Source organism: Empidonax traillii, unplaced genomic scaffold (assembly GCF_003031625.1).
Source record: "Empidonax traillii isolate 1590-97213 ecotype Southwest subspecies unplaced genomic scaffold, ASM303162v1 scaffold187:size1931383, whole genome shotgun sequence".
Taxonomy (NCBI): domain Eukaryota; kingdom Metazoa; phylum Chordata; class Aves; order Passeriformes; family Tyrannidae; genus Empidonax; species Empidonax traillii.
Genome location: NW_020955380.1, coordinates 1690848 through 1713813, shown reverse-complemented (window position 1 = coordinate 1713813; position 22966 = coordinate 1690848). Strand labels below are relative to the sequence as shown.

Genomic DNA, 22966 nt, shown 5'->3' with positions numbered 1-22966 from the left:
GTCCTTTCCTACCCCCCACCTCTCTCCTCCTTTGCCCTCCTCCCCTCCTGTCCCCGTTCTCTCACCTCTGGAAAGCACGGAAGTTTAGTGAGAATGTCTCTCGGCCTCTCCTTACCTTTAAGGTTGGCTCTAATAGGTAGTGTCCCAGTGACATGAAATTTTGTCTTAAAAACAGAAAAAATATCCCAACGAACAATGAGACCACCTAGTTCTGAAGAATTACTTAAAGTAGCCTGTTTATTTCACAAGTTTTAGTCTATTCCAAGATTTTTCTCCATGCTTCAAGAAACATGTTGGCAGGGGCCTTTTCAAAAGCACTGCTGCTTTTGAAAACACAAACATTTACAAATACTGAGTTATGGCTGTAGCATGGGGTGGTCTGGAAAGACTTCAACAGATAATTTAGGCCATTCCTAAAAATAATTTAAAAAAAAATCCAATTGAGTATATGCATATCATTCTTTATTGCTCCAGAAAAGGATACAGTTCCCAGAAATGTGATAGGATGGTAAGTGTCCAGGCTTGCTCTGACTGAGGTGCAGGGCATGACCAAACAAGTCCCCAAAGGAGTTTACCCAAGTACTCCTGCCTCTGAAGCTTAGCAGGAAAACAAAGGATAAACTTTCTTTTTTTATAAAAAGGCAATATGACTTCCCAAGAGTCTTCTCAGAGGGATTAGCTTTTACAACTTTACTAACAACGCATTTCCTCGGTTTAATGTTTTAGCATGAAAATTCAAAACAGAACCACTTTTCTAGAGATTTACAGAAAAACATTTACTGTTACAAAGAAAGCAAACCCACGGGGGAAAAAAAAAAAAACTGGCCTGACTTTAAAACTTGGTGAACTGATCAGCTGGGGTTTGGGCCACGGGAGCTTCAGCACAAGTGGACAATCAAAATATACACCGTAGTTAAGCCTCCCAGTGCAGGTGCAATCACACCATGGTCAGCTCCAGATGTTTTACCTGTGAGCCACCTCCTCAGAACAAGATCTCTGCAGATCTATAAGTTCCCAAGTGATTCTTGTGGTGGGTAACAGGCAGCTTCAGTCTCAGATTGATATTAGCACGGTTTCAAGATGATGAAATCTTGGTGGTTTCATCAGACTGGCAGGTTTGGGTAACTGCAGAGTCATTTTATAAGCTGTGCAATGCAGTGAAGTGTGGGCTGGAACTGTGATGTCTGCATTGGTTTTTCAGACAAATGTTAACTCAAGTTAGCACTCAAGACTGTTTCTCCTGGGGTCCTGCCCACGTACAGTCCCCCAGTGTCGAGAATTAGTTTCTTCTAATTTTGACTGACCCATCAGTGTGGCAGCAGCTCAAGTCCTCACTAACTGCAAACTGCACAGCCACAGATTAACTGCCACTGGAAACCCCCAAAACTTAGCACAACTTCCCATAGTTCTTTCTGGGTACCCTCAAAAAAATAAAGATTGCACCAGGAGCCCCCCTGAAACAACTCCTGGGACACCTCTGCTCACCTGCAGTGTAAACAATCCTCAACTACATCCCCCAGAGTCCACCCATGGCTGAGCACAGCCCAGGGACCCTCAGCACCAGCCAAGCCAGTCCTGGCCTGGGAACCCATCCCAAAGGAGCAACGATAATGCCATGGGAAGCCAAGAAGTCCTGGAACAGCAAGAGTGTTATAGAAAAAGAGAATGCAAGAGTCTTTTGAGAAGTTTGCTAAATATGTACTGAATGGGTCCTTTTTCAGTTTGTTCAAATAGGAAGCTGATGTGGGTTACTTTAAGCCCAAAATAATAAACTTTATTTTTATACACAAAGACCTACTGGAAGTAAAGCTAATTTTTTTTTTTTTGAGACACTGAATTCGCTCCTTTTTTTTTTTTTCCAAATAACATGAAAAAAGTTTAGCACAACATGTTCTTAAACAGTCTATATGAGAAAGCAGCAGGGAGGGAACTTCCTGGAGTTTGTGGTTTTACACAGACATCCAACATCCTGATCCAACAGGTTATTACAGAATATGTATACAAGCATCTCTTCTTGGTCCACAAACAGTGCACTTGAACTAAATATGTCTATTTACATAAATCCCTTTGTAATGTATACTAAAAATACAATCTAGAAACTAACCTGGCTAAAGAGTTGAAGGATTTTTTTCCAGGCAAACTGCAGCCTGGTGCATGACTTGTCAAACACACTGAAAGTGCAGTGAGAGGAGGTTTAGACCAGGTCACACCCACCTGCTTTGCTTGCTTTATAACCCAGCTCTCACAGGAAACACACCTTTGTCTTTACCCACACTACTCATATGCCATCACATAAAATCATAAAGTTAGAAACGCTGTGTTTAAGCAGCAGCAAAGTTTAAATTAGGTAAATTAACTACCCCATGCTACTGTGAACTGACATCTTGCCTCTCCTCTCTTTGGGAGTTATTACTCATCCAGCACAATGAGGATCATCAAGGAAAATCTCTCACTGCACAAAAGAGAACAGACCTCTGCAGCACAGGTCACATCTGGCCAACCACTACTTCTTTTAACTGGCACTGATCATTAACAAGACCTTCACCAAAAAGTCACAGGAGTGACTGATGACTGGTTCCTTCTACAACTGAAAAAAAAAAATATTAAAAATAGAGAGTTTTAAGTTCACCTCTCAGTGGAATTGAGAGCCAAAGATCATGCCAGTAAGCACAGAGTTGTATCACATTAACAAGGAATGGTATAAAATGTTTTTAATAAAAATAGACTGTGTCAAAAGACTGACCTTTACACAGTTGTTCATTTCCTGGAATTAAACTAATTTGTTCATTCCACAGAAGACCCTACAACTGCAGTTTTAAAAGGCTGGGCAATTTAAGGACCTTGTCCTCCTCCCATAACACACAGTCTAACAGCAAATAAATCTAAAAACAAACAGTCTATTGCAAATACATCCAGCTACACCTCAGGCCATGGTTATCTTATGGAAGCACATGAAAAGGCAGAGTTGGAGCTATATTTGGAACCCACATGCTCCAACTTTCATAGATCCTAATAAATAGACACCGTGATCTTTTAAACATGTTTTTAAAGAAGCCTTCTATGTTTCTTTCTCTAGGACCCTTCTCTGAGGGTCACCACTTTCACAAGCTCTCCACAGTCAAAAATCTACTGTTTTCAGAGTTCCATTGTGTAGAGAGGCACAGCAAAGCCCACACTTAGAGGGAATATTTGTAGGTACATGCAGTCAATGAACACACAGCCGCAGGAAAATGAACTGCTGAACACAGTCCAAGTGATCAATCTCACGGTGTCTTTGTATGCTTAGGCCAGGTTGCCTTGTTTGCTGCTGTCCAACAGCCTCCTGTGGTTAGCAGAGCACACAAACCCAGCCATGCACATCTGCCTCTTGTGCCAGGACAGCATTTTTCAGCCTCTCCTTCCTCCTTGGTTTCTGAGGAAACGAACCTGGGGGAGCATCAAGCCCTGTGCCTGCAGCTGCTCTGCCGGCTTTAACTAGCTCCTTCACCAAAAATGTGGTAAACACAAAAGCAAATGCTCTCCAAATCCAAGTGGATCACTACAAACTGGGCAGGCTGATACTTACTTTTCATGCTAGTAAAGAGCATACAACTTTTTTTTTTTTTTTAAGCAGCTTCAAATCCAGGTCTCAGTTGTTTGCAGGCAAAAAGCTTATATTCCTTGGTGGGATTAGCCCATGCCTGAGCACAAGCCTCACAGAACAGGCCCTGTGCTGTTTAACTCATTGATTACATAAAAATATCAAGGTCCAGTACTGGAAAAGAAATATTCTGCTTATTGAATAGAGACTGCTTACATTTCTAGAAGTTCTTCTTCCAATTTTCATGGAGTCTCCCTCTCTGGAGTCATTCAAAACACACCTGGGTATGTTTCTGTATAACCTGCTCTTGGTGACCCTGCTGGGGAGGTGGGGTTGGACTAGATGATCTCCAGAGGTCCCATCCAACCCTAACAATTCTTTGATTCTGTGATAATCTTCATGATTTATTCTCTTACCACTGCCAACCTATTACAGATGCTGCAGTACCCAAATACTCTGGAAAGTGTGAACTGGAGTCCCTGATAGTGATAGGGGAAGAGGAAAAATGGGTTATAGTTCAATACCACAGTATTTTTGACTTGCTGTGGAGAAAACAGCCTTGAAGACACCTACACTGAGAGAAAGCAAATTAGGATAATCACATCTTCCAGTGTCAGAGATACACTGGTTTTGCCAAGTCTTGCCTGCAGCAGACTATTCAATGCTGCATCACAGCCAAAGGCAGGCAGAATGACACAGATCTTCTCCATTTCACAAGAGGACAACTAAGCCACGAGACAACAAATTGCTCAGCCCCTGACAAACCCCAAATGAGCACATCCCCAGGCCAACAAGGCTGGTCTGCCTCTGCCGGCCGAGGCTTCCCAGGAAGTCGAACGTTCTGCCTCCCTCTCCCCATCACATAAGGACGATCAGCCTCTCCTCAAGCTTTACTGGACCTGTTACACAAATCTGCTGGAACTTCAAGGCACAAATTAATTCAGAAACAGAGTCCAATTAACTGAGAACACAGACAATGTGAAGTTTTGTTTCCAATTAGAAAGCCTAATGGTATCAGCTGCCCCAACTAGATTTTCTTCTGTAACTCTCGATACAGATATTCTGAATTGCTCCATCTCCTTAAACACTCAAATACTCCACAATTACTTGAATTGTTGATGTGAGTCATCTAATTTCCTTTTCCAGTAAGGAAAATTGGCATACCAAGGCTAAATAACCAAGTTACCAATACAAATTATAACAAGAACTGTCCCGGTGAATCAGTGCTCTGCTTTTTGCACAGTTTCTAAAAACAATTATATTATGTACAGCAGAATGAAAGGGGAAAACTAACTAAATTAGCCTTACTGCTCACAATCCACCTTTGAAACCAGGGCAAAGCCAGGAAAAACTCACTAATCCAATTAAAAGCGGGGGGGAAACACTGGAAAAACTTCCAGTGGTAAATCCTTGCCACAATTCATTCTCTAGCAGCAGAAATTGCTTATGGTCATATCTCACATGCAAGGAAAAATGGTGGCAAATTTATCAAGTTTAGTGGTATAAAACCCACTCCTATTCCTGTTATAAGTTAGTTTAAGAATTTAGACAACTCAATTTCAATTAAAAATTGATAAATTTATTAAGCAAGCGATAATAAAGCAAACAGCGCTGGGTGGTCTGGGGGGCAAGTGCCCCGCCCGAGACACACACACCTTGTTTGAAAACCGTGCTTTTTGTACCCTCTCGATATCAGTTGTTGAATATTCATTCAGTGTCCGTTTATTGCCTTAAAAGGCAACTTTCCTGCTTTGGAGGTGGGTGTTACTCCCTGGCTGGTTGTCACCTATCTCCCCTGGGCTCGTACAGGGGGGTCTTGCATCATCCCCACATTGCAAGGGATGGAGGGCCTCTCTCTGTATCCACATGGTACAGAGAAATACAATTTTATTTATAATTTGTTCCCTGTTCCCGGCCGCAAAAGATTCCCTGGTGTTAGGTCCAGACAGGACCTTTCACCTTACAGACTCCACGGTACGCTTAAAAGTTAGTAAATATACAGAAATAGTTTTTTGTTAGTACCCCCTTTTTATTTTAATTTGCTTGGAATAAAATCGGTGTCTTCACCTATCACATTCCCTGACCTAAAAGCTCCACATTATCTTTAAGGACTGATCAACAACAGGAAAAAAAGCCCTGAATCTGAGTTAACCCTGAACTTTTATACTTTTCCTAGAATGCTCCTATTTGCTTCCAAATGCAGTATCCTGGGAAGCAAAATGCTTTCAAGTACTTAAAAGTAAATTATTAAGACACTCTACAGGAATGTAACGTATTGTCTTCAGAATGCCCAAAGACTACAGAGGTATGAACTGTGAAGTACACTTAATAGGACTGCCCACAGAGCCTTGCACCTTCTGCCTCCACAGCACATGGTAGCTGCTATTAAATACTGAGAGATGCTAATATTAAAGGATAATAATAAAAAGAAGCCTACAAAAAGCTGGTTCTTTGCTTGCCCTTCTCCAGAAGACCTCAGAATAGACACAGCAAAGAAGCAAACTAAAAGCTGAGCTAGACAAGACAGAACACACATTCCAGCATTAACCCTTCCCTAGGGAGAAGAGACACCACAGAGTCTAGCAGCAAGTCCACAGATGGTTTGTGAGAAGCCCTCAGAGACGGGAAGTTCTCTTAAAAACCCAGGACTTATGAGCAATGTGTCAGGGTGGTAACTCAATCTAGAAAGAAGCTTGATGCAAGAACGGGGAAGTAAATTGCTTTCTGACCAATAATGCCAGGAAACCATCACCTCCTTTTTTTCCAAGGGCAGTGTCAAAGGTAGTATTTGCAACTCTTGAGAAAGAACAGGGCACTAAAAGAAGTTGCCCTTTGTTGCCTCTCCTCACATTACAAAAGGTTGAAGATTGTGTTTATCTTGTTGAAGATACAAAGAAATATCCCAACTGACATCAGACCTTCTTTCCACACAAGAAAGTATTAAATAAACACAGTCATCAAGGAAAAATGCAAAACCTGTCTTTTAAACGAAATTGGCATGGAGAGAGAGGGTGGAGCACACCTTGCAGGAAGGAACCAGGGACAACTCTTCCAGAAGAAATAGAGCTTACTACTTGGTTAAAACAACATACAAAAACCTCAACACACACCACACAAAATCCTGGGCAATGTCTGTAACAAAACAAAAACCTACTTGGTGTCCTGCTGGCTGAGGTCACAGTCAGCCTCACTCACTGCAATTCCCAGTGCTGAAACACCCTAAATGGGACACCTCAGACTTAAGTCATTTTGGAAAGTTCTGAGATGTGGTTTTCCTCTGGAGTCACATCCGGGTGGCTTTTGAAGGACAGCCTTCTAATAAAATCGCCTAACCAGAAAGTTTGATGTTAAGTCTAGGCCTTTGCACAACACTAGTCTTTCAAACCTGCAATGTAACTGAAAGGGAAAAGGGAAATCACCCATTTTCCTCAAGCGGAGACATTCCTGATTCTTTTTGCAGACATTCCAAAGCTTTAAACAAAGATAATTAAAGCAATTTAAGCGCTCCTTCCTAAATGTTTTCTGACACTTAACAGAGAGCAAGGACTGACTGCAAGATCAGGCTCATGGTTGCTGTACTGCAACCACACATCTGAAGATAAGGAAGATCAGCCTAGCTGACAGGAAGGGGCATCCCTCCTCCAAAATATCTGCTGTATCAGCCCTTTCCTTATGGAAGAGACCTTGCCAAAAGCGACCAAGGCTCCAAGACATCCCTGCACCCCCCGCACACCGCCGCGGCAGCGCTGCCTTTAGGTGCCTCCAGCGCGGTTCCTTCCTCCCATGCAGGGAAAGCCGCGTTTGGAGTTGCACAGGGCAGGGGGGCTCGGCCCGGCTGTGCCGGGGAGGGCGCAGAGCCCCGACCCCCGTGGGGCGATGCCGCCCGCACGGCCCCGCTCGCCGCCGGTGCCGAGCCCGGTGCCCCACGGCCGCCCCGCCGGAGGCAGCGGGAGCACCGGGCGGACCCTGCACGGCACGCCGGGTGCCAGTCCGGCTGGCAGGGTCTCCCCGCGGCCGGCCAGCCCCACCCGGAGCCCCCCTCGCCCCATCGCTTACCCCATGCTCGCCGCCGCTCGCCCCGCGCCCGCCGCCCGGCCCCGCGCACGTCACCGCGCCCCGCACCGCCCCTTAAAGGGGAGCCCGAGAGTCCCTCCCGCCGCCCTTCGCCGCTCGAACCCGCGCTCAGGCATCCACCGCTCCGCTGTCTCCAGCATTTAGCGTTGCTTTCTCCAGCATGGAAGTGGTGGAGCGGGTCCAGAGCGGGTCACGAGGCTGATAAAAGGATTGGAGCACCTCCCCTATGGGCACAGGCTGAGAGGGCTTTGAGGGGAAGACAAGTGCCCGGCTGAAGGCACTTGGTCTGTTCAGCCTGGGGGAGACTGAGGGGAAACCTCACTGCACTTACAGCTTCCTCGGGAGGGGCAGGCACTGATCTCTGCTCTGTGGAGACCAGTGACAGAACCCCAGGGAACGGCCTGGAGCTGTGTCAGGGAAGGTTTAGGTTGGATACTAGAAATAGCTTCTCCCAGAGGGTGGTTGGGCACTGAACAGGCTCCCCAGGACAGTGGGTACAGCACCAAGGCTGACAGAGCTCAAGAAACATTTGGACACACGGTGTGACTCCTAAGGATGGTCCTGTGCAGGGCTAAGAGTTGGAATCAATAATCCTTGTGGGTCCCAGCTCAGCATATTCTGTGATACTGGAGTTGCTCATCCTGGAGAAGAGAAGGTTGTGCAGAGACCTGAAAGGGCTTCCAGGGAAGCTGGAGAGGGACTCTTATCAGGAACTGTAGTGACAGGACAGAGAATAATGGGCACAGATTGAAAGAGGAGAAATTTCAGTTAGATACTAGGAAGGAAGTTTTTACTGAGGGTAGCAAGACACTGGAACAGGTTTCCCATGGAGGTTGTAGCTGCCCCAACCCTGACAGTGCTCAAGACCAGGCTGGATGGGGCCTTGAACAAACTGGTCTAGCAGGAGGTGTCCCTGCCCATGGCAGAGGGGGTTAGGACTAGGTGATCTTTAAAAGTCCATTCCAACCCCTTAACATTTTATGATCTACCCCTGCCCTCTGTCATCTTCCACACTGTGAAAAGCTGATGTGTTTTTTACAGCAGGACTCCTGCCATCACCAACACAGGCTTAAAGGAATTTACTTTTGCCACAGATTGAAACAGAAGGAGAAATATGGTTTAAAACTTCAGGGCAAAAGATGCCAGAAAACCAAGGAGATACTTCAAACAAAAGCAGATTCTCTTCCTCAACCACTGTGGATTTTCTATGAGTACAGAGCAAAGAGTAACAGTCATAAACTAACACACAGGATGTTCCACCTCAACATGAGGAAGAACTTCTTTCCTCTGAGGGTGACAGAACACTGGAATAGGCTGTCCAGGGAGGGAAGTGGGGTGTCCCTCTCTGGAGATGTTCAAAGCTCACCTGGACAGTTTCCTGTGTCACCTGCTCCAGGTGACCCTGCCTGGGCAGGGCAGTTGGACCAGATGAACTCCAGAGGTCCCTTCCAACTCCAGCTGTTCTGTAATTCTGTGCTAATGCTTCAACCTCCTGTTCAGCAGGGAGGGCGTGGACTATTACACACAGAGATTGTTATGGTCTAAATAGCACCAGCCAACCTCTTCATGTCTCTACATCTTCTGACTTGTACATAGATTTTGAGTGCTCCACACTTTTAGCACACAGGTAAGTATTTCTATTCCCACATTCCAGCACAGCATCATGAAATGGTTTAGGCTGGAAAAGACCTTTAAGATCATCAAGTCCAACTGTTAACCCAGCACTGCCAAGTCCAGGGTACTGATTACACAATGAAGAATTGCTAAATAAAACCCATTTTAAAAGCTTGCGTGGCTTACCTGGGGCCGGGTAAATCATCAGGGTCCTGAAAAATACCCAGGTCTGAGTCAGAGATCCTGTAGCAAGAGAATTCATCTCAAAAAATGGAACTTATGACTTATTTAAGTTACCTGGCTAAGTTCCACATGCTTATGAAAGGTAATGTACACTAAAAAGAGAGACTTATATTGTCATCTGCAGCACTAGGAGTATGGACTTGACATTTACCTGACAAAGATCCTTCAAGACAGTTTTGTAAGGTCCAAAAAAAAGAAATAGACCGTTCATTGAGACAACAGATTCAGAATAGCCATGGATCAATGTACTTACTGAATTAGTGCCAAATAACTAAGGTTGGGCACTGATTAACAACTCATGCTACATTAACAAATCCAGCTTGTCACTAAGCTCACTTTCACTGTTAATTAAGCTTAGTTTCACCTGGGTATGCTCTGACAGGCATTCCTGAAGCATCTCTGGGGAGGAGAGAGGAGCAAGCACAGCAACTCATCTGCAAAGTGGGGTCATATTCTCATCCTCTACATGGAGGATTCCAAATATCAATTTTATAATGAGGGTTTCTGTTACCTTCAGTCAAATAGAGTTATAGGACTTATGGATGAATCAAAGGCAGAAACAAAACCGTGACACTTCAATGTTGCTCCCTCCTTCTCCACCCAGCTGGGGCAGCAGCAAAGGCCATCTGACCTTTGCCTGATAGTCTTTGCTCCCATCAGCACATTACAACCACACATCAGTAGGTCCTCCAAGGACCAGAGTTATACTTCTGACAAGGACTATTATGCCGGGGTAAGGGGGGGCCAAGGCTCACATCTCCACACGGAGGTCTGGGTGCTCTTCTGTGCTTTACAGAGGCTACACCAAGCTGAGGCCAACACTTCACCCCAGACATCATTCACTGGTTAAGCCTTGCACTGGTTAAGCCAGGTGCAAGATAAGCAATGGCTCAGCTCATGTTTGTGCTCTACCATCGATTCTTCACAGCAAGGCTAGCAGTTTTCCACATAATCCACACTGTGACTACAGACACAACTCCACAGCAAGTGAGTTTAGAGTGTCCTCTCTCCTCATCTGGCATGCCTTTCATTCTCCATCTGGAGCAGGTACCAGTGGTACACAGCCAGCATCCTAAATCCGAAGCATTCTGAAGTGTAAAGTTACAGCTTTCAATTACAAGGACTTTACACAGGATATCCTAATACTGACAACGATAATCGTTACAACAAACATTAATGCATGTTGTATTGGGCCTTGGAGCCAGCCCACCACAGTAAAACCAAGCATATTAAAGATTCGTCCCAACCGGATATTGGAGGCCAATTCCTGCATTTTTCTGATTGCCTCTTTAACCTTCTCAGAAGAATCATCTAGATGTTTTGTGAGGTCGTCGTCTTGAAACTTATTTAAGAGATCTCCTGGGACATACATCCTCAAAGAAAAAAATAATTGGGTATAAGTATTTGAAAATGCTCAAGAAGACACACATCAGTTCATGCATCAATTTACCCACCTCACCGTTCCCGTTTTACAAGTTACAAACATTAATGTTGATCCCAGACAGAGCCAGATATAGAGATGAAAGGTCCCTTAGGAAGGTTTAGCCATTTAACTGCGTATTTTTATCATTCAATGACAGAATGATAACCTGTTGTATACATTCAGTTTGCCTCCTTACCTTCCATCCTGTAGAACACACTGCAACGGTTGTTGGGCAAATCTTAACATTACATTGGAGCAGCAGAATCGACGTGCGCAACTTCCGCAGCAGAAGTCAGGACAGGATTGTGCAGGTTGTTCTTTGCCAGAATAATCAATATATGCCTGACAATCCTCACCCAAAACTGAAAAGAGTTATAAATCACTGGTTAGTAACCAAAGAAATAATCATATAAAGTCTCTTTCTTATACTGATCAGCTCACCTAGGTTAACACTTAAATGTTACAAGAATTGTGGTTAGGTCTTACAAACCCAGTATTTCCTTCAGTGTATAACAAAGGCAAATTATTCCTCACATCAAGTATTGTCTTCTTCAAGCAGCTCTATCCCAGCGTTCACACAAGCACAAAGGACTAAATGCATGCAGATATACTTATGAGATTCTGGTGATATTCTGTTCACTGCATCTGATAGTAGCTACCAAATTACTGTAAAGACTCAAAGAGCAACGTGAGTAGCCAGGTATGTTAAATAAAATTTATGTTAAAAATACCACACAGGCCCCAAGATCAGTTAGGAGAAAATGTTAAAATTTTCCTAGAGATTTGACTTGATGCAAATGATGCAACACCACCACATCCACTGCACCTTTGAATTTCCATGTGACTTGGTTGTTTCTGCCTGTTGCTTCATTTTCTTCACAGGAAATCCTAATCCTGTTAATCCACTGCATAAAAACAGATGTCGCACAATAGAGATTTTTTAGGGCTAAAATCAGCCTAGTGGCATCTTCCCATTGCAAGCATCAACTGGTGCAGCTACAACGGTGAGGAAATGAGGATGTTCACATATTAGGATGGCTTCCTTAGGGGACATCCCATGCTTTTCAACACTGCATTGGGTTGATACATTCCTTAACAAACTGGTTGCTTTCTCTCTCTCTTTGCCCTCCCAAACCCGAATTAACTGCAACATAAAAATGGCATATTAAAAGCTTCCAACTGTCACATAAAAATACTTCTCAAAGCTTAAGCAAAACTCATTTCCTAAGAAGCATATAACTTCATTTTTCAGAGATAAATGCTGCAGTGACATGGTTTCTCTTCCTCATTTTCCTTCCTATCACATATCACATTAAGAAGACATTGACTGATATTTTTCTCCCAAACCACATTCCATCCAAAAAGCTGAAATTCCTTCAGGTGTAGTTGTTCAGAGAAAGTAAACAAGAGGTAAAGACAACAAATCCTGTTCCCTCAGTTTTCCTGGAGTATTTAAACTGATTATAGCATTTGAAAACTCGGTCTTGACTCTCTGGCATCAAGACATACATAAATATTTCAACCAAGGACATAGCAAAAAAAAAAAAAAAAAAAACCACCCAAACAAAACGTTCCAGTGGTTAAATGTGGAGGTTCATTAAACAAAAACAAAGAATTTCTGTACCAATACCACACTACTTCAACTAACAGGTTTACACAGGCTTATGGCTGATTTATCCTTCCTGTATTCCCTATAAGGAAGTGACAGGTAACTAAATTGATTCACATTCACCTTGTGAAATTACAAACAAAACAAGACAACCAAGAAAACTCCTCCCTCCATCTCACAATCGTGCTACTGCAGCACAACAAAATAACTACAGAAACCAAAGGTCTAGGCCAGTTCTCAGGCAGCTGAGCTGCACCAGCAAGGGCTGAGCACACCAAGGTGAAAGAATTTGGTGCCTCTAGTTTGTTCCTCACTTCTTCCATCAGCTGTGGCCCCTGTTGGATTCTTCCTCAATTGATTTGATTCACCAGCTCATCAGCAGATCAATGTGTGGGACTTTTTTTCCTCTCAAGGTATTCTGATGGGTTACTGATTTGAATCACCTCAAAAGAGGCCCAGTGTACACTCAACCCACCACTACGGAAAGGCTGAGCCTAAGGAAGGCAGACACGACCTCCTGTTTTGGTGTATCTGCTACTGAGAGGTTCATCCTATTCATTCTACCCTGCAGGACAGCAGGATGATTTCACACAATCAGTACCACACAAACCCTTCAACAAACTAACCAAATTCCATCTTGAGAGCAAAGCTACTAAGCTTTTCCCACCAAAACTCACCAACCATTCCAATAAGAACACTTCTAGCTTCCAAATGTATTTATTTGAGGCCATACAGTTACTACTGTAGCACAGTCATGGTGAGTCAGCTTAAAGCACCCTTTTTCTGGTGGTTACCCCTCAAAATACTCACAGATAAAACTCTGACAATTTCAGCCACACGCACTTCAGATCACCCCCCCCACCCCCCAGACAAACTGTGATCCTGGACCACTCTGACTAAGTTAAATGTCTTCTTGCATGTCACAATCACCTTTCCTGCACATCTGTGCAGAATATGATCTGTCAGATGAAGTGATGCCGCTCATGCACACAATATCAATAGTGCTTCTCCTTTCCTGAGACTTCACCTGCTAAGTCCCTATGCTGGCATTTGCTTTTTCTCATCACAACAACAAAGCTGGGGAAGACCACACCACAGGACTACTGAAAAAAAGCTCAGTTACCCCTATTAGCATTCGACAGCTATGTACGAACACTATTATCAAGCAAGCTTCCCTAAGCAGCGTTGTTTATGAAATATCATCACTTAATACCTGAGTATGTCTATTATCTTGCTGTAAAAGGGTAGAATTCACGGGGGAAGGCGGGGGAGGGGGGGGGGGAGGAGCAGAGTAACAAGGTTAAGGTTTTTAAGGGGATGCATCAGGAGTGACCGGCGGCCGCTTCAGTCCATCGTTTCCCTGCAGCAACCTTACCTTAGTTACCAGCGGGTAACTCAGTTATCACCAGCTGGGGCCTCACGGTCACCACCGGGCACTCATTTGTGCCAGCTAACACAAACCCACCTCGCTTCCCGCAGAACTTTTCCCCCGGCGAACACAAAGCCGCCGTGCCACCTCCCGGCGGCGCTGAGGCCACACAGCCCCAAACCCCCGCGTCCCTCGGCCCACACCCCGGCACGGCGGGCCGGGCTGAGGGGGGCCCTGCCCGCAGCCTGGGGCTGCCCCCAGCCGAGGGCTCCGGCCGCGTCCCCCCGGGGGCGAAACCCCGGCCGCGGAACCGCCTGAGGAAGCGACGCTGGAGCCCCACAACCCTCCCCCTCAGCGCTCGCCCAGACCCCCGCCCCGCACTCACCGGCCGCCGGCAGCAGCAGCAGCAGGAGGAGGAGGCTGAGGAGGCCGAGCGCGCCCCGGCCCAGCGCCATGAGGGCAGCGGCTCCCCCGGGGTGAGCGGGAAGGGGCGGTGGCCGGGCGAGAGGGCGGGGCGAGATGGCAAGACCTGATCTCCAGCCCCCCGACACCGCTTTTTGACCGTGTGTTAAGTGGGCCCGCAGTCACTGACAAACGTCTTGCACCTGGGGCAATCCTCTCGTCTGCAGCCCTTTCGTGGCGGGAAGTCCGGCTCCAACTGTGAGGGATAAGTAAGTCCGGCTGAGGCTGTGAGGGATAAGTCTGGCTCAGGCTGTGAGGGATAAGTCTGGCTCAGGCTGTGAGGGATAAGTCCGCCTCAGGGTGTGTGGGATAAGTCTGGCTCAGGCTACGTGGTTGCTCTCTCTATGTAGTCCCAGGCACGCCAAAGACTTGGGCAGGTCCAGGTGTGTGGCTCGGAGGAAGATCTCCCGAGTTCAAGAGCTTTCCCAAGGTGGCTTCTAGGAAAAAACAAAACAAAACAAAAAAACGCTGTTTCTTGAGCTCCACCAAATGGTGAAACCATCAGCACGTATGAATTGTGGATTGTTTGCCATACCTGACCTCGAATTGTTTGTGAGTTCAAGGAGGTTGTTGTCATATTTGCAGAGACAAGTAAATAGAGGCAGTAGTGGAGAAAATCAGCTGCTTTCCAGAAGTGAATTATTCAGTGAGTCTGCAGGGTGAAAGACTGTGCCCCAGTGTCTGGTGCTCAGATGAAAAGACTGCCTGAATTGTGTGATGGTGTGATCTCCCCATACTTTGAAAGAGGAGTGAGAAAGACTGCAAAGTTACTGTTTCTCAGACAGAAACCTTTACATTTCTGTGAGTCTGCTGTAGGAGACCTGGGTTTACATAGCAAGGAGAATCCCTGCAATTTCAAACTTCAAGACATAAAGAATTCTGCTCCTAGTGGCCCAGTGTAGTGGTCCTGTGGTCAGGTACTGTTGTCAGACCTGAGAGAGTTCCTAGAGCCTTCCCTGCTCTGAACCCAGAGCTGAAGGGCAGGACCCTGTGGAGACACCTGTCACAGCCGTGGGAATGGCTGACATCCAAAGAAAGCTGCTGAGTTTCTGGAGCTCCTCTGTTATTAGATAACACCTTGAGGCTGTCTCAGAACAGCAGCCCCTGGGGCCAGTGAGGCCCAAAGCTTTCAGCCATGGTGCTGGGGAACCAGTCAAGGCTGGCCTTGAAAAGGAGGAGGATGGGGAAGGTGCTGCTAAACCTTGGGAGACAACAACCTCCTGGGCCCAGCCCTGAATGCTGCCTGTGGAGAGAGAGGAGGAGGAAGAGGAAGGTGACATGTGAGAGTGGTGCCTTTCAGTGCACTTTATTGTGCTGATGGAGTAGAATCAGAGCCAACATTTGGGAATGGTGTACAGCAGGTCCAGTGCCCGTGTCCAGGCTGGCTGTGGGGATTCTGGGCCTGACGTTGCAGGTGGGAGTGGTCTCGGATCCACACAGGCCCAGGGCTGCTGGAGCATCTGCCGCTTTCTAGATCATGGGAGGCACAGGAGGACCCCGACGATGCCTGGCTGGTGGTGCTGGAGCTCTGATGGCACCAGGCTGCCTGTGCTGGGGCTGATGGTGTCAGGTGCTGGCAGGCTGTGGGAAGATTCCAATCCCAACTCTTTGTCCATGCTGAGCTCTGAGTCATCCCTCGAGGCTGTAAGGGGCAGCAGGAATGTCAGGGCCACCCCAGGCCTGGGGCAGGATAGGCCAGGGCAGTGCCCCCAGCCCTTCTGGAGCAGACAGGCTCTGCCAAGCCCACCCTGGGTACTCACTGCCAGGCCCAGGGTCACCAGAATGCTTTGCCTCTTACCTGTGCCCAAGGCAGCACAGTTGTCATGTTCCCAGCTGGCTGTGCTGTCTCTCAAGCCAGAGCAGTAAGGGTGAGAGTTGCCAGGGAGAGGGCCCCCCCCTACTCTCTTTACTCACATATGCCCCTTTCTGGCATCTCCAGAGATCCACTGCCACTTGCATGTTCCTACTCCACCAAAGCAAGGCTCAGGCTGACTCTGAAAGGCAGTTTATTGCACTGGAAAAAAGTCCATCTCTGCCATGACTCTCCACCTTTCAGCCCTCCTGCTCTTTGTTCTGGAGGCAGCATATCACCAAAGTGCTAAGGGATTCAGGAGAAAGATGCTGAGTCACCTGTGACATTTAGGTGCCATCCTGAGGTCCTGTGCTGTGCCCTGACTACCCACTGTGCCTGAGCAGATGGCACATGTGAACCTAGGCCAGGCTCAAAGGTCACTTCTGTCCCCTGTACTGGTGAGCCCAGAACCAGAGGCAGTACTTCAAGTGCAGCCCTACCAGTGTGGTGCTGACAGGGAGGAAAGTGAAATCACCAGTGGGGTTGGAAGGGACCTCTGGAGATCATCTGGACATGTTCAAGGCTAGATAGGACAGGGGTTGGAGCAACCTGGTCCAGTGGAAGGCTGGACGCGCTTCAATGATCTCAAACCTAGGGGGAGGTTAATGAGGCTTGGGGAGACCACTGATAGTGGGCATAAAGAATGCAGAATTTATGGGCCACAAGGACATCTGGCAGAAGTCCCAAGATAAGGAAGAAACTAATAAACTCAACTCAGTAACTGTGCTGGAATCAGCTCCAATGAGGTAAAAGGTGATGATGGCAGGAGGATCTGCAACCACCAACTCATGGACCACGGACCCAAAAGAAGAAAAAGATTTAGTATGCAGTCTAATTAGCATGTGAACAAATAAAAGATTCTAATCAATAAAAGAACTACATAACTTGCAGCCAATAAACACTAATTCCTTTATTTGCTACAATGTATAAATAGTTGAAAGTTTTGATAGTTCATGGGCTTGATTTGTGGAAACCTCCATCTTGCACCCTGCACAGAATAAACAATGTCTCCTTTTTAAATTAGACTGTATCTGAGTTAGAGAGCTCTTAAAATCGGCAACAGCAGAACAAGGGGGAAGGGCTTCAATTTGAGAGTAGGTTTAGATTAGCTATAAGGAAGTTGTTCTTGCCTGTGAGGGCAGTGAGGCCCTGCCTCAGGTTTCCTTGAGAAGTTGTGGATGTCCCGTCTTTGGAAGTGTCCAAGGCCAGATTGGACAGGGCTTGGACGATCCTGGGATAGTGGAAGGTGTCCCTGCCCATTGCAGGGGGTGGAACGAGGTGGGTTTTAAGGTCCCTTTCAACTCAAACCATTCCATGATTCTGTGATTCTATCTCACTGGTGGCTGAGCTCCAGCACCCCTGGAGGTCAGAGATCACTCCTGCCTGGAAAGCCGGGCCCAGAGCCCCCAGAGCCACCCCGGACCCGCCGTCCCGAGTGCTGGCCCTGTCCCCACTCCACTGGCACAATAAACTGCCCTGAGGGACTCCACACCCAAGTATCGTCTTCCTCCTCCTCCTCTCTCTCCAGGGGCAGCATTCGGGGCTGGGCCCCGAGAGCTGTTGTCTCCCGGGGGTCGGCAGCACCTTCCCCGGCCTCCCTCGGGCGGACTGGCCTTGGCCGGCTGCCCAGGCCCTGTTCTGTTTCCCCGGGGAAAGCTCACACGGGCATCGGGGGAGTCTTTGCCCGTTCCCCCTTCCCCGGGCAGGGCTCCCTGCCCGGCACTGCCCGAGCTCCGAGCGGGTCCCGCCCGTCTCCCGGCAACGCGTCCCGCCCGCCCGCCATGGCCCTCGCGGGTCGCCGTAGCGGCGGCGGCGGCGGCGCGGCCGGGCGGGCGGTGAGTGCGGCGGCCGCGGGGTCCGGCCCGCCCCGGCTCCTCCTGCCGGCCCCGGCGGCGCGGGGTCCCGGGGGGGCTCGGGGCGCGGCCGGCTCGGGGAGTGCCGGCCGGCTGTGGGGGACGCGCCCGACTGCGGGGGGCTCCTCGCCCCGGGGGCTGCGGGCAGGTGTAGGGGAATCTCGGGTTCGGGGTGTTTGTGGGCGCGGGGCGGGTGTGCTCTGGGTTCGGGGTGGCTGCGGCTGCGGGGAGCGCTGCCCGCGTTAGGGGGTGCCCCGGGGTGGGGGGGGCCGCTGGGCTCGGGGCGCGCTGCCCGGCTGGGTGTGGGTGAGCCCGGCTCTGGAGCCGGGTGCCGGGGTGTGCAAGGCGGTGCTGCCCGGGCTCTGTGGTTTGGGGGTGCGGGCGGGCTGGGGGGCCGCTGAGCCCCTGCCTGTGGAGAGAGCAGGGCAGTGTGGGGAGCGGTGCGGGGCTGTGTGCTCCCCTGTGCTGCTGCCTGCTGCGAGGGGGGTCTCGGCCGGGAACTGCCGAACAAAGCTGTGCTGGCCCTGCTCGGCCTCCCCCCCTGCCTCCGGTCGGCAGCACTTAAGATCAGGCTTCCCCTGTGCTCTGTGTTCTGCCCTGCTGCTGGAAGCTGCTTGTCCTTGCCCAGAGAAGGGAGTTCAGTCCGTGGCCAGGCTCGGAGCGTCTTTGCTTCTGTGAATCACATGCGGATGGGTGCCCCCCTGCTCTGCCCTTTCTCTGACCTGTTGAAAGCAGCATCTGCTCTGATTGGGAAAACACCCTGGCACTGCAGCGGTGCCAGCAGTGCATCTCATGAGGTGCCAGGGTGGCAGTACTGTGTGCTCTGCTTGGGTGTTCAGGCTATTTCAGCAGGGCTGGTGCCGGGCTGGCTGCCCCTGGGAAGAGTTCTGGGCACTCCCCACTGGCCTCAGGTGCTTTTAACTTGTCCTGACAGAGCTAAAATCATCTCTGTCAGGTTTTGAGTACTTTTGGGATAATATATGTTGTGCCCTCTGCTCTGCTTTGGTGGTAAATGATGTGTTTCTGGATTTTGTTTTATCCCCTTTGAGTTCCTGACGCAGGTCATTCAGGGCCTTTGATCCTGACTGGTGTTTGCTTTGTTCCTGCTATTTTGTTCAGCAGTGCTGCTCCACCAGTGGGTGCTGGGGTGGCCCCCAGGGAAGGGGCTTTAGAGAAGCCTTTCCCAAGTCCAGCTGAAGCTCAAGTGATCTGGAGTTGCTGTGGCACTCACGTCACTTGGCAAGACTTTTCTTGGGTTCACCTGAGTTTCTGCTCTGTGTAAGATTGCCAGCAAGCATTTAATTCCTGCAGGCATTGCTCCTGTTGCATCTCCCTGTCGCTTTGCGTGTCACAAAGTGCTTTGACAGATGTCTGTCCAGGGAACAGGAGAGTCTTCCAGCGATAGCTGGCTGTTGGGGCAATCGGAACCAGGAGAGGACTGTAAGCTAACATTTGGAAGCTGTATGGAACTAGCCACTTGAATTTACTGTTTTTGTCCTGGCACATGTCAGATCAGCTCTGATAGTGTTCTTTGTACTCTAGTGATACCAGAAGTCTCCTGAATCTCGCGGTAGATTTTCTCCTGTGAACACTTCCGTGTACTGTTACCTGTGTCTGCTTTTCTCCCTATAAATCTGACAGCTGGGTCTTTGCTTTGTAGTCAGTGATATTCTATTGCAGTCCAGTTCATCTAGGTTTGTATCATTCCTTCTCCCTCTTTCTCTGTTTTGGATAGCAGAATAATGTAAATGCCTGTTAAATAGAAGATGAACCAGATACTTGTTGCTGTCTTACAGAACACAGAGTGGGTGGCAAAGGCAAAAGTGTCTTGTTGGGACACGAGTGGCGGTGTGATGTGGTTGCTGGTTTAGGTGGTGTTTGGCAGTGGTGGCAGCTGTGGCCCTGTGCTGGCTCGGTGCTTTTGGCTCAGGCTTGCTGCCAAGGTTTTTCTGGCTTGGTTCTGCCTGTACCTTTGTTTGGAGCGGGGTCTGTGTGGTTATCTGGAGTGTGGCTTAATGCCTTGTCTCCTCTGGTAAGATTTTGAGCTGTTGGACAGGTGGGACTGAGAGCAGGTCGGCAGTTAGTTGGTTTGGGGCACTTAAATGATGTAATTAGTGCAAGGACTCTGGTTATTTCTTGGCTTATCCCCGTTGTTTAATCCAGGTACATCAACCTCCAAGAAAGGGAGAAGTCTAAAGGCAGTGTCCTCTCCATAAAGTTTTGTCCTAGGTGTCTGTCTGTCTTATGTCCGCCCTGGAAGTGGTGCCTTTGAAGAATGACGTCAAGAGGTGCTGGGACTGCTTTCTCAAGGAAGAATTACAGGCTGAGCACTGAGCCAGAGAAGTCCAAGGTCACAGGTAAGGGCTTGTACATGCTGTGTGAAAACAGGAGCACTGCAGATCCAGGCAGCATCCCCTGTTTGAGCTCAGCTGCTTCCAGTTGCAAGTACCTAGCTAATGTGAGGTGTGGTGGGGCTGAAACAGTAAATCCCCCAACCAAGGTGAGATTTTGGGAGGGATCTTCCTGTAGCACTGAGGACTCCAGAAACTCATGTCACAGTGCCTTTTCTTCAGCACGCAGCCCTGCCTTGTGAGGCTGGAGAATGTTGTGTGGCCTGCCTGCCATCTGATTTCAGCCTCATCTGATTTCATTTGATTTAGGGACTTCCCCTTCCAGGATGAACAGCTTGTCAAATTCTCAGTCCATTTCTGGGAAATTCTGCTGCGTGCCAGGCCGTCTGTTTTCTCTCAGAGTCACCCATCCAGCACAAGCGTGCTTATGAGACCACAAATCTGGCATTTGAGGGCACTGTTGCACTCAGAAATAAGGAATGCTGCATCAGTGTGACAGTAGGGGCTGTTTAGCACAACAAAAGCAAAGGTGAGGCACACATCATTAAAGAGAGCTGTGAGTTAGGCAAGATGAACTGCATCTGCAGGTCTTTCCACCTCGGCATCATATCCCAGATATGAATCAGGACATCAGGAATTACAGTAGTTTTAAGACGTTTTGTTTTTGTTGTTTGTTTTTGTTGTTGTTGTTTTTTCAATGAAATCGGGTTCCTACCTCCAGCTTTTGGGGCTACTTTATCTGGAAGCAGCACAACAGGCTTCCTCAGGATGTATTTCCACCTGTGTGGAGCAGTTTATAGCCTCCCATTTGCTGTCACAGAGCAGCTCAAACTGGAAAGAGCCTTTGGTGTGGAGATGCTCCCCACAATGCTGGACTGTGGTTCTGCTAGTGAGGACAGTAAGGTGATAAATGACTTCTTGGAGCTGCTTCTCCCCACTGTGTTGATCAGCAAACGTGAACATCGTTTTCCCATAGTTACCAGTTTGTTGCTTGTACGTGAAATTAATGTTTTGAGTTTACCCCTGGCTCCCTAAGGTTACTTCCTTTCTGTTTTTCACAAGGGATCGTGAACAGCAGGCTGCTGAATGATTATCTGCATCGAGTCTTTACCAATGCTGATGGGAACCAGCCTGCAGCTGCTTACAGGTATCAGACTTCTCATTCCCCAGGTGGCAAGTGATGCCACCCCCACTATGGTGAAAGGAAAGATCCTTCAGTGCCACACGGTGATCTTTGTTAACAGCACAGCGTTACAGAAATGACTCTGAGGTCTACTCTTTTACTGGCTTTTTCAAATTGCAGGGCCTGCTAGGAAGGATTCTTCAGATTTTTTTTTTGCATGAAAAATCCTATCTACAAAATCACTAGGCAGTACTTTTGAAATAAGTTTTCATTCACCTTATTGTTCCTGTTCCCCCTTTTCTTGTAAGGAAGTGCAAAATGCAGAGGTTTTAGGTACAGGAATGAAAAATAGGTGATCAGTGCTCTGTGAACTAAAGGCAAGACTGTTACTGATACGTATAATAACATATATTTTTTAGGCTGTGGAACTGCTGGTACTTTTATTAGAAGTCACCAAACACAAAATTCCTGTTTAGTGGCTGTTTTTTTCCTGTTTGTTTTCAGTTCTTCTCCACACTTCGTATCCCAGAAACTTGTAATGTTGGATGGGAAGGATTTCCCTTACATCCAGCTCTTTTGCCAGAGGCAAGTCAGGCAGGTTCAGGGCAGGGAGAGTGTGGCAGAGAGAGGCAGGCCTGTGGCTCCTGCTGGTTGGCAGAGCTGCAGAGTGGCTGGGGTCACATTCCACGGGCTATACTTAGGACTGCCAGCTCCAGTGTGAGCTCAGAGCTGCTATAAATAGCCCTTGGCTCTCTGGCTCTTGGTGAGCCCGGGTGATGGCGCGGGGGAGGCAAACTGGGTCATGTTACTTTGCCACGAGCTCTGCTGCCAGCAAGCCTTGGAACGTCCCATCTGCCTGAGCGTTTGGGTTTTCAGTATTTCTGATTCCTTTGCCTGGTGATTAATGACTTGAAAGCACAGAACTGATAGTTTGTTGGACTGGTCTCTCTGTTTTCCTGCCTTCCACCTTTTTCCCTGAGTTTGGATATTTGGTAGAAAGCCCAGTAGCAGTCACAAAGGTCTTGCAAAATAACATTTTCCATATGAGAGCAACTTATATGGTATAGCATCTTGCCTTCAGAGGCCTAAATTCCTCATAGAGGAGCTCACTGCAGACATGTCTCTGTCTCCTGCTCTTCTACCCTCCTTGCAGAACTCCTCCTCCATGCTAGCTGCTGATTAAGCTACTTTGCTGAAGCCACCCTTCTCATGCCAACCAAAACCGATTCTGTGATTCCACCTCTCTGCATCTTTAAATCCATCAGACTTTCACAAGGTCTCACCACGGTTTTAGGGAAATCCCTAGTCCTGGAACAGTGTTCCCCAGATGGCTTTGGAAATGGGAAGCAGGGATGGGAACAGCTAGTGACTCGCACAATAAAAGGAGGCTCTTGTGCAAGGAACAGCTAAGTA

General features: G+C 47.9%; 2 protein-coding genes and 1 long non-coding RNA gene across 6 annotated transcripts in view; 1 reads left to right on the top strand and 2 right to left on the bottom strand.

The window, feature by feature from the left end:
• SHISA5 (shisa family member 5) overlaps positions 1 to 7679 on the bottom strand; it is an 18276-nt gene extending 10597 nt beyond the window's left edge. Inside the window, exon 1 of the mRNA XM_027886403.1 lies at positions 7637 to 7679. Coding sequence (XP_027742204.1) covers positions 7637 to 7641 — 5 coding nt within the window. The 5' untranslated portion in view covers positions 7642 to 7679. The remainder of the gene's footprint in view (positions 1 to 7636) is intronic.
• A 3184-nt stretch (positions 7680 to 10863) lies between these two features.
• Positions 10864 to 14423, bottom strand: LOC114058749. Its single transcript, XR_003571532.1, has 3 exons — positions 14298 to 14423; positions 11131 to 11296; positions 10864 to 10884 (listed from the first exon to the last, which is right to left on the bottom strand). It is a non-coding gene; the product is annotated as an uncharacterized LOC114058749 (long non-coding RNA).
• Positions 14424 to 14565: 142 nt separating this feature from the next.
• Positions 14566 to 22966, top strand: part of RNF123 (ring finger protein 123) — a 49963-nt gene continuing 41562 nt past the window's right edge. The window contains exons 1-3 of one of the 4 annotated variants that reach the window (XM_027886395.1): positions 14566 to 14583; positions 20298 to 20436; positions 21493 to 21577. In XM_027886395.1, coding sequence (XP_027742196.1) covers positions 20355 to 20436; positions 21493 to 21577 — 167 coding nt within the window. In that variant the 5' untranslated portion in view covers positions 14566 to 14583; positions 20298 to 20354. Of the gene's footprint in view, positions 14584 to 18022; positions 18062 to 18156; positions 18228 to 19228; positions 20437 to 21492; positions 21578 to 22966 lie in introns of those variants that run through there. The other 3 variants (XM_027886394.1, XM_027886392.1, XM_027886393.1) reach the window with 3 other exon arrangements.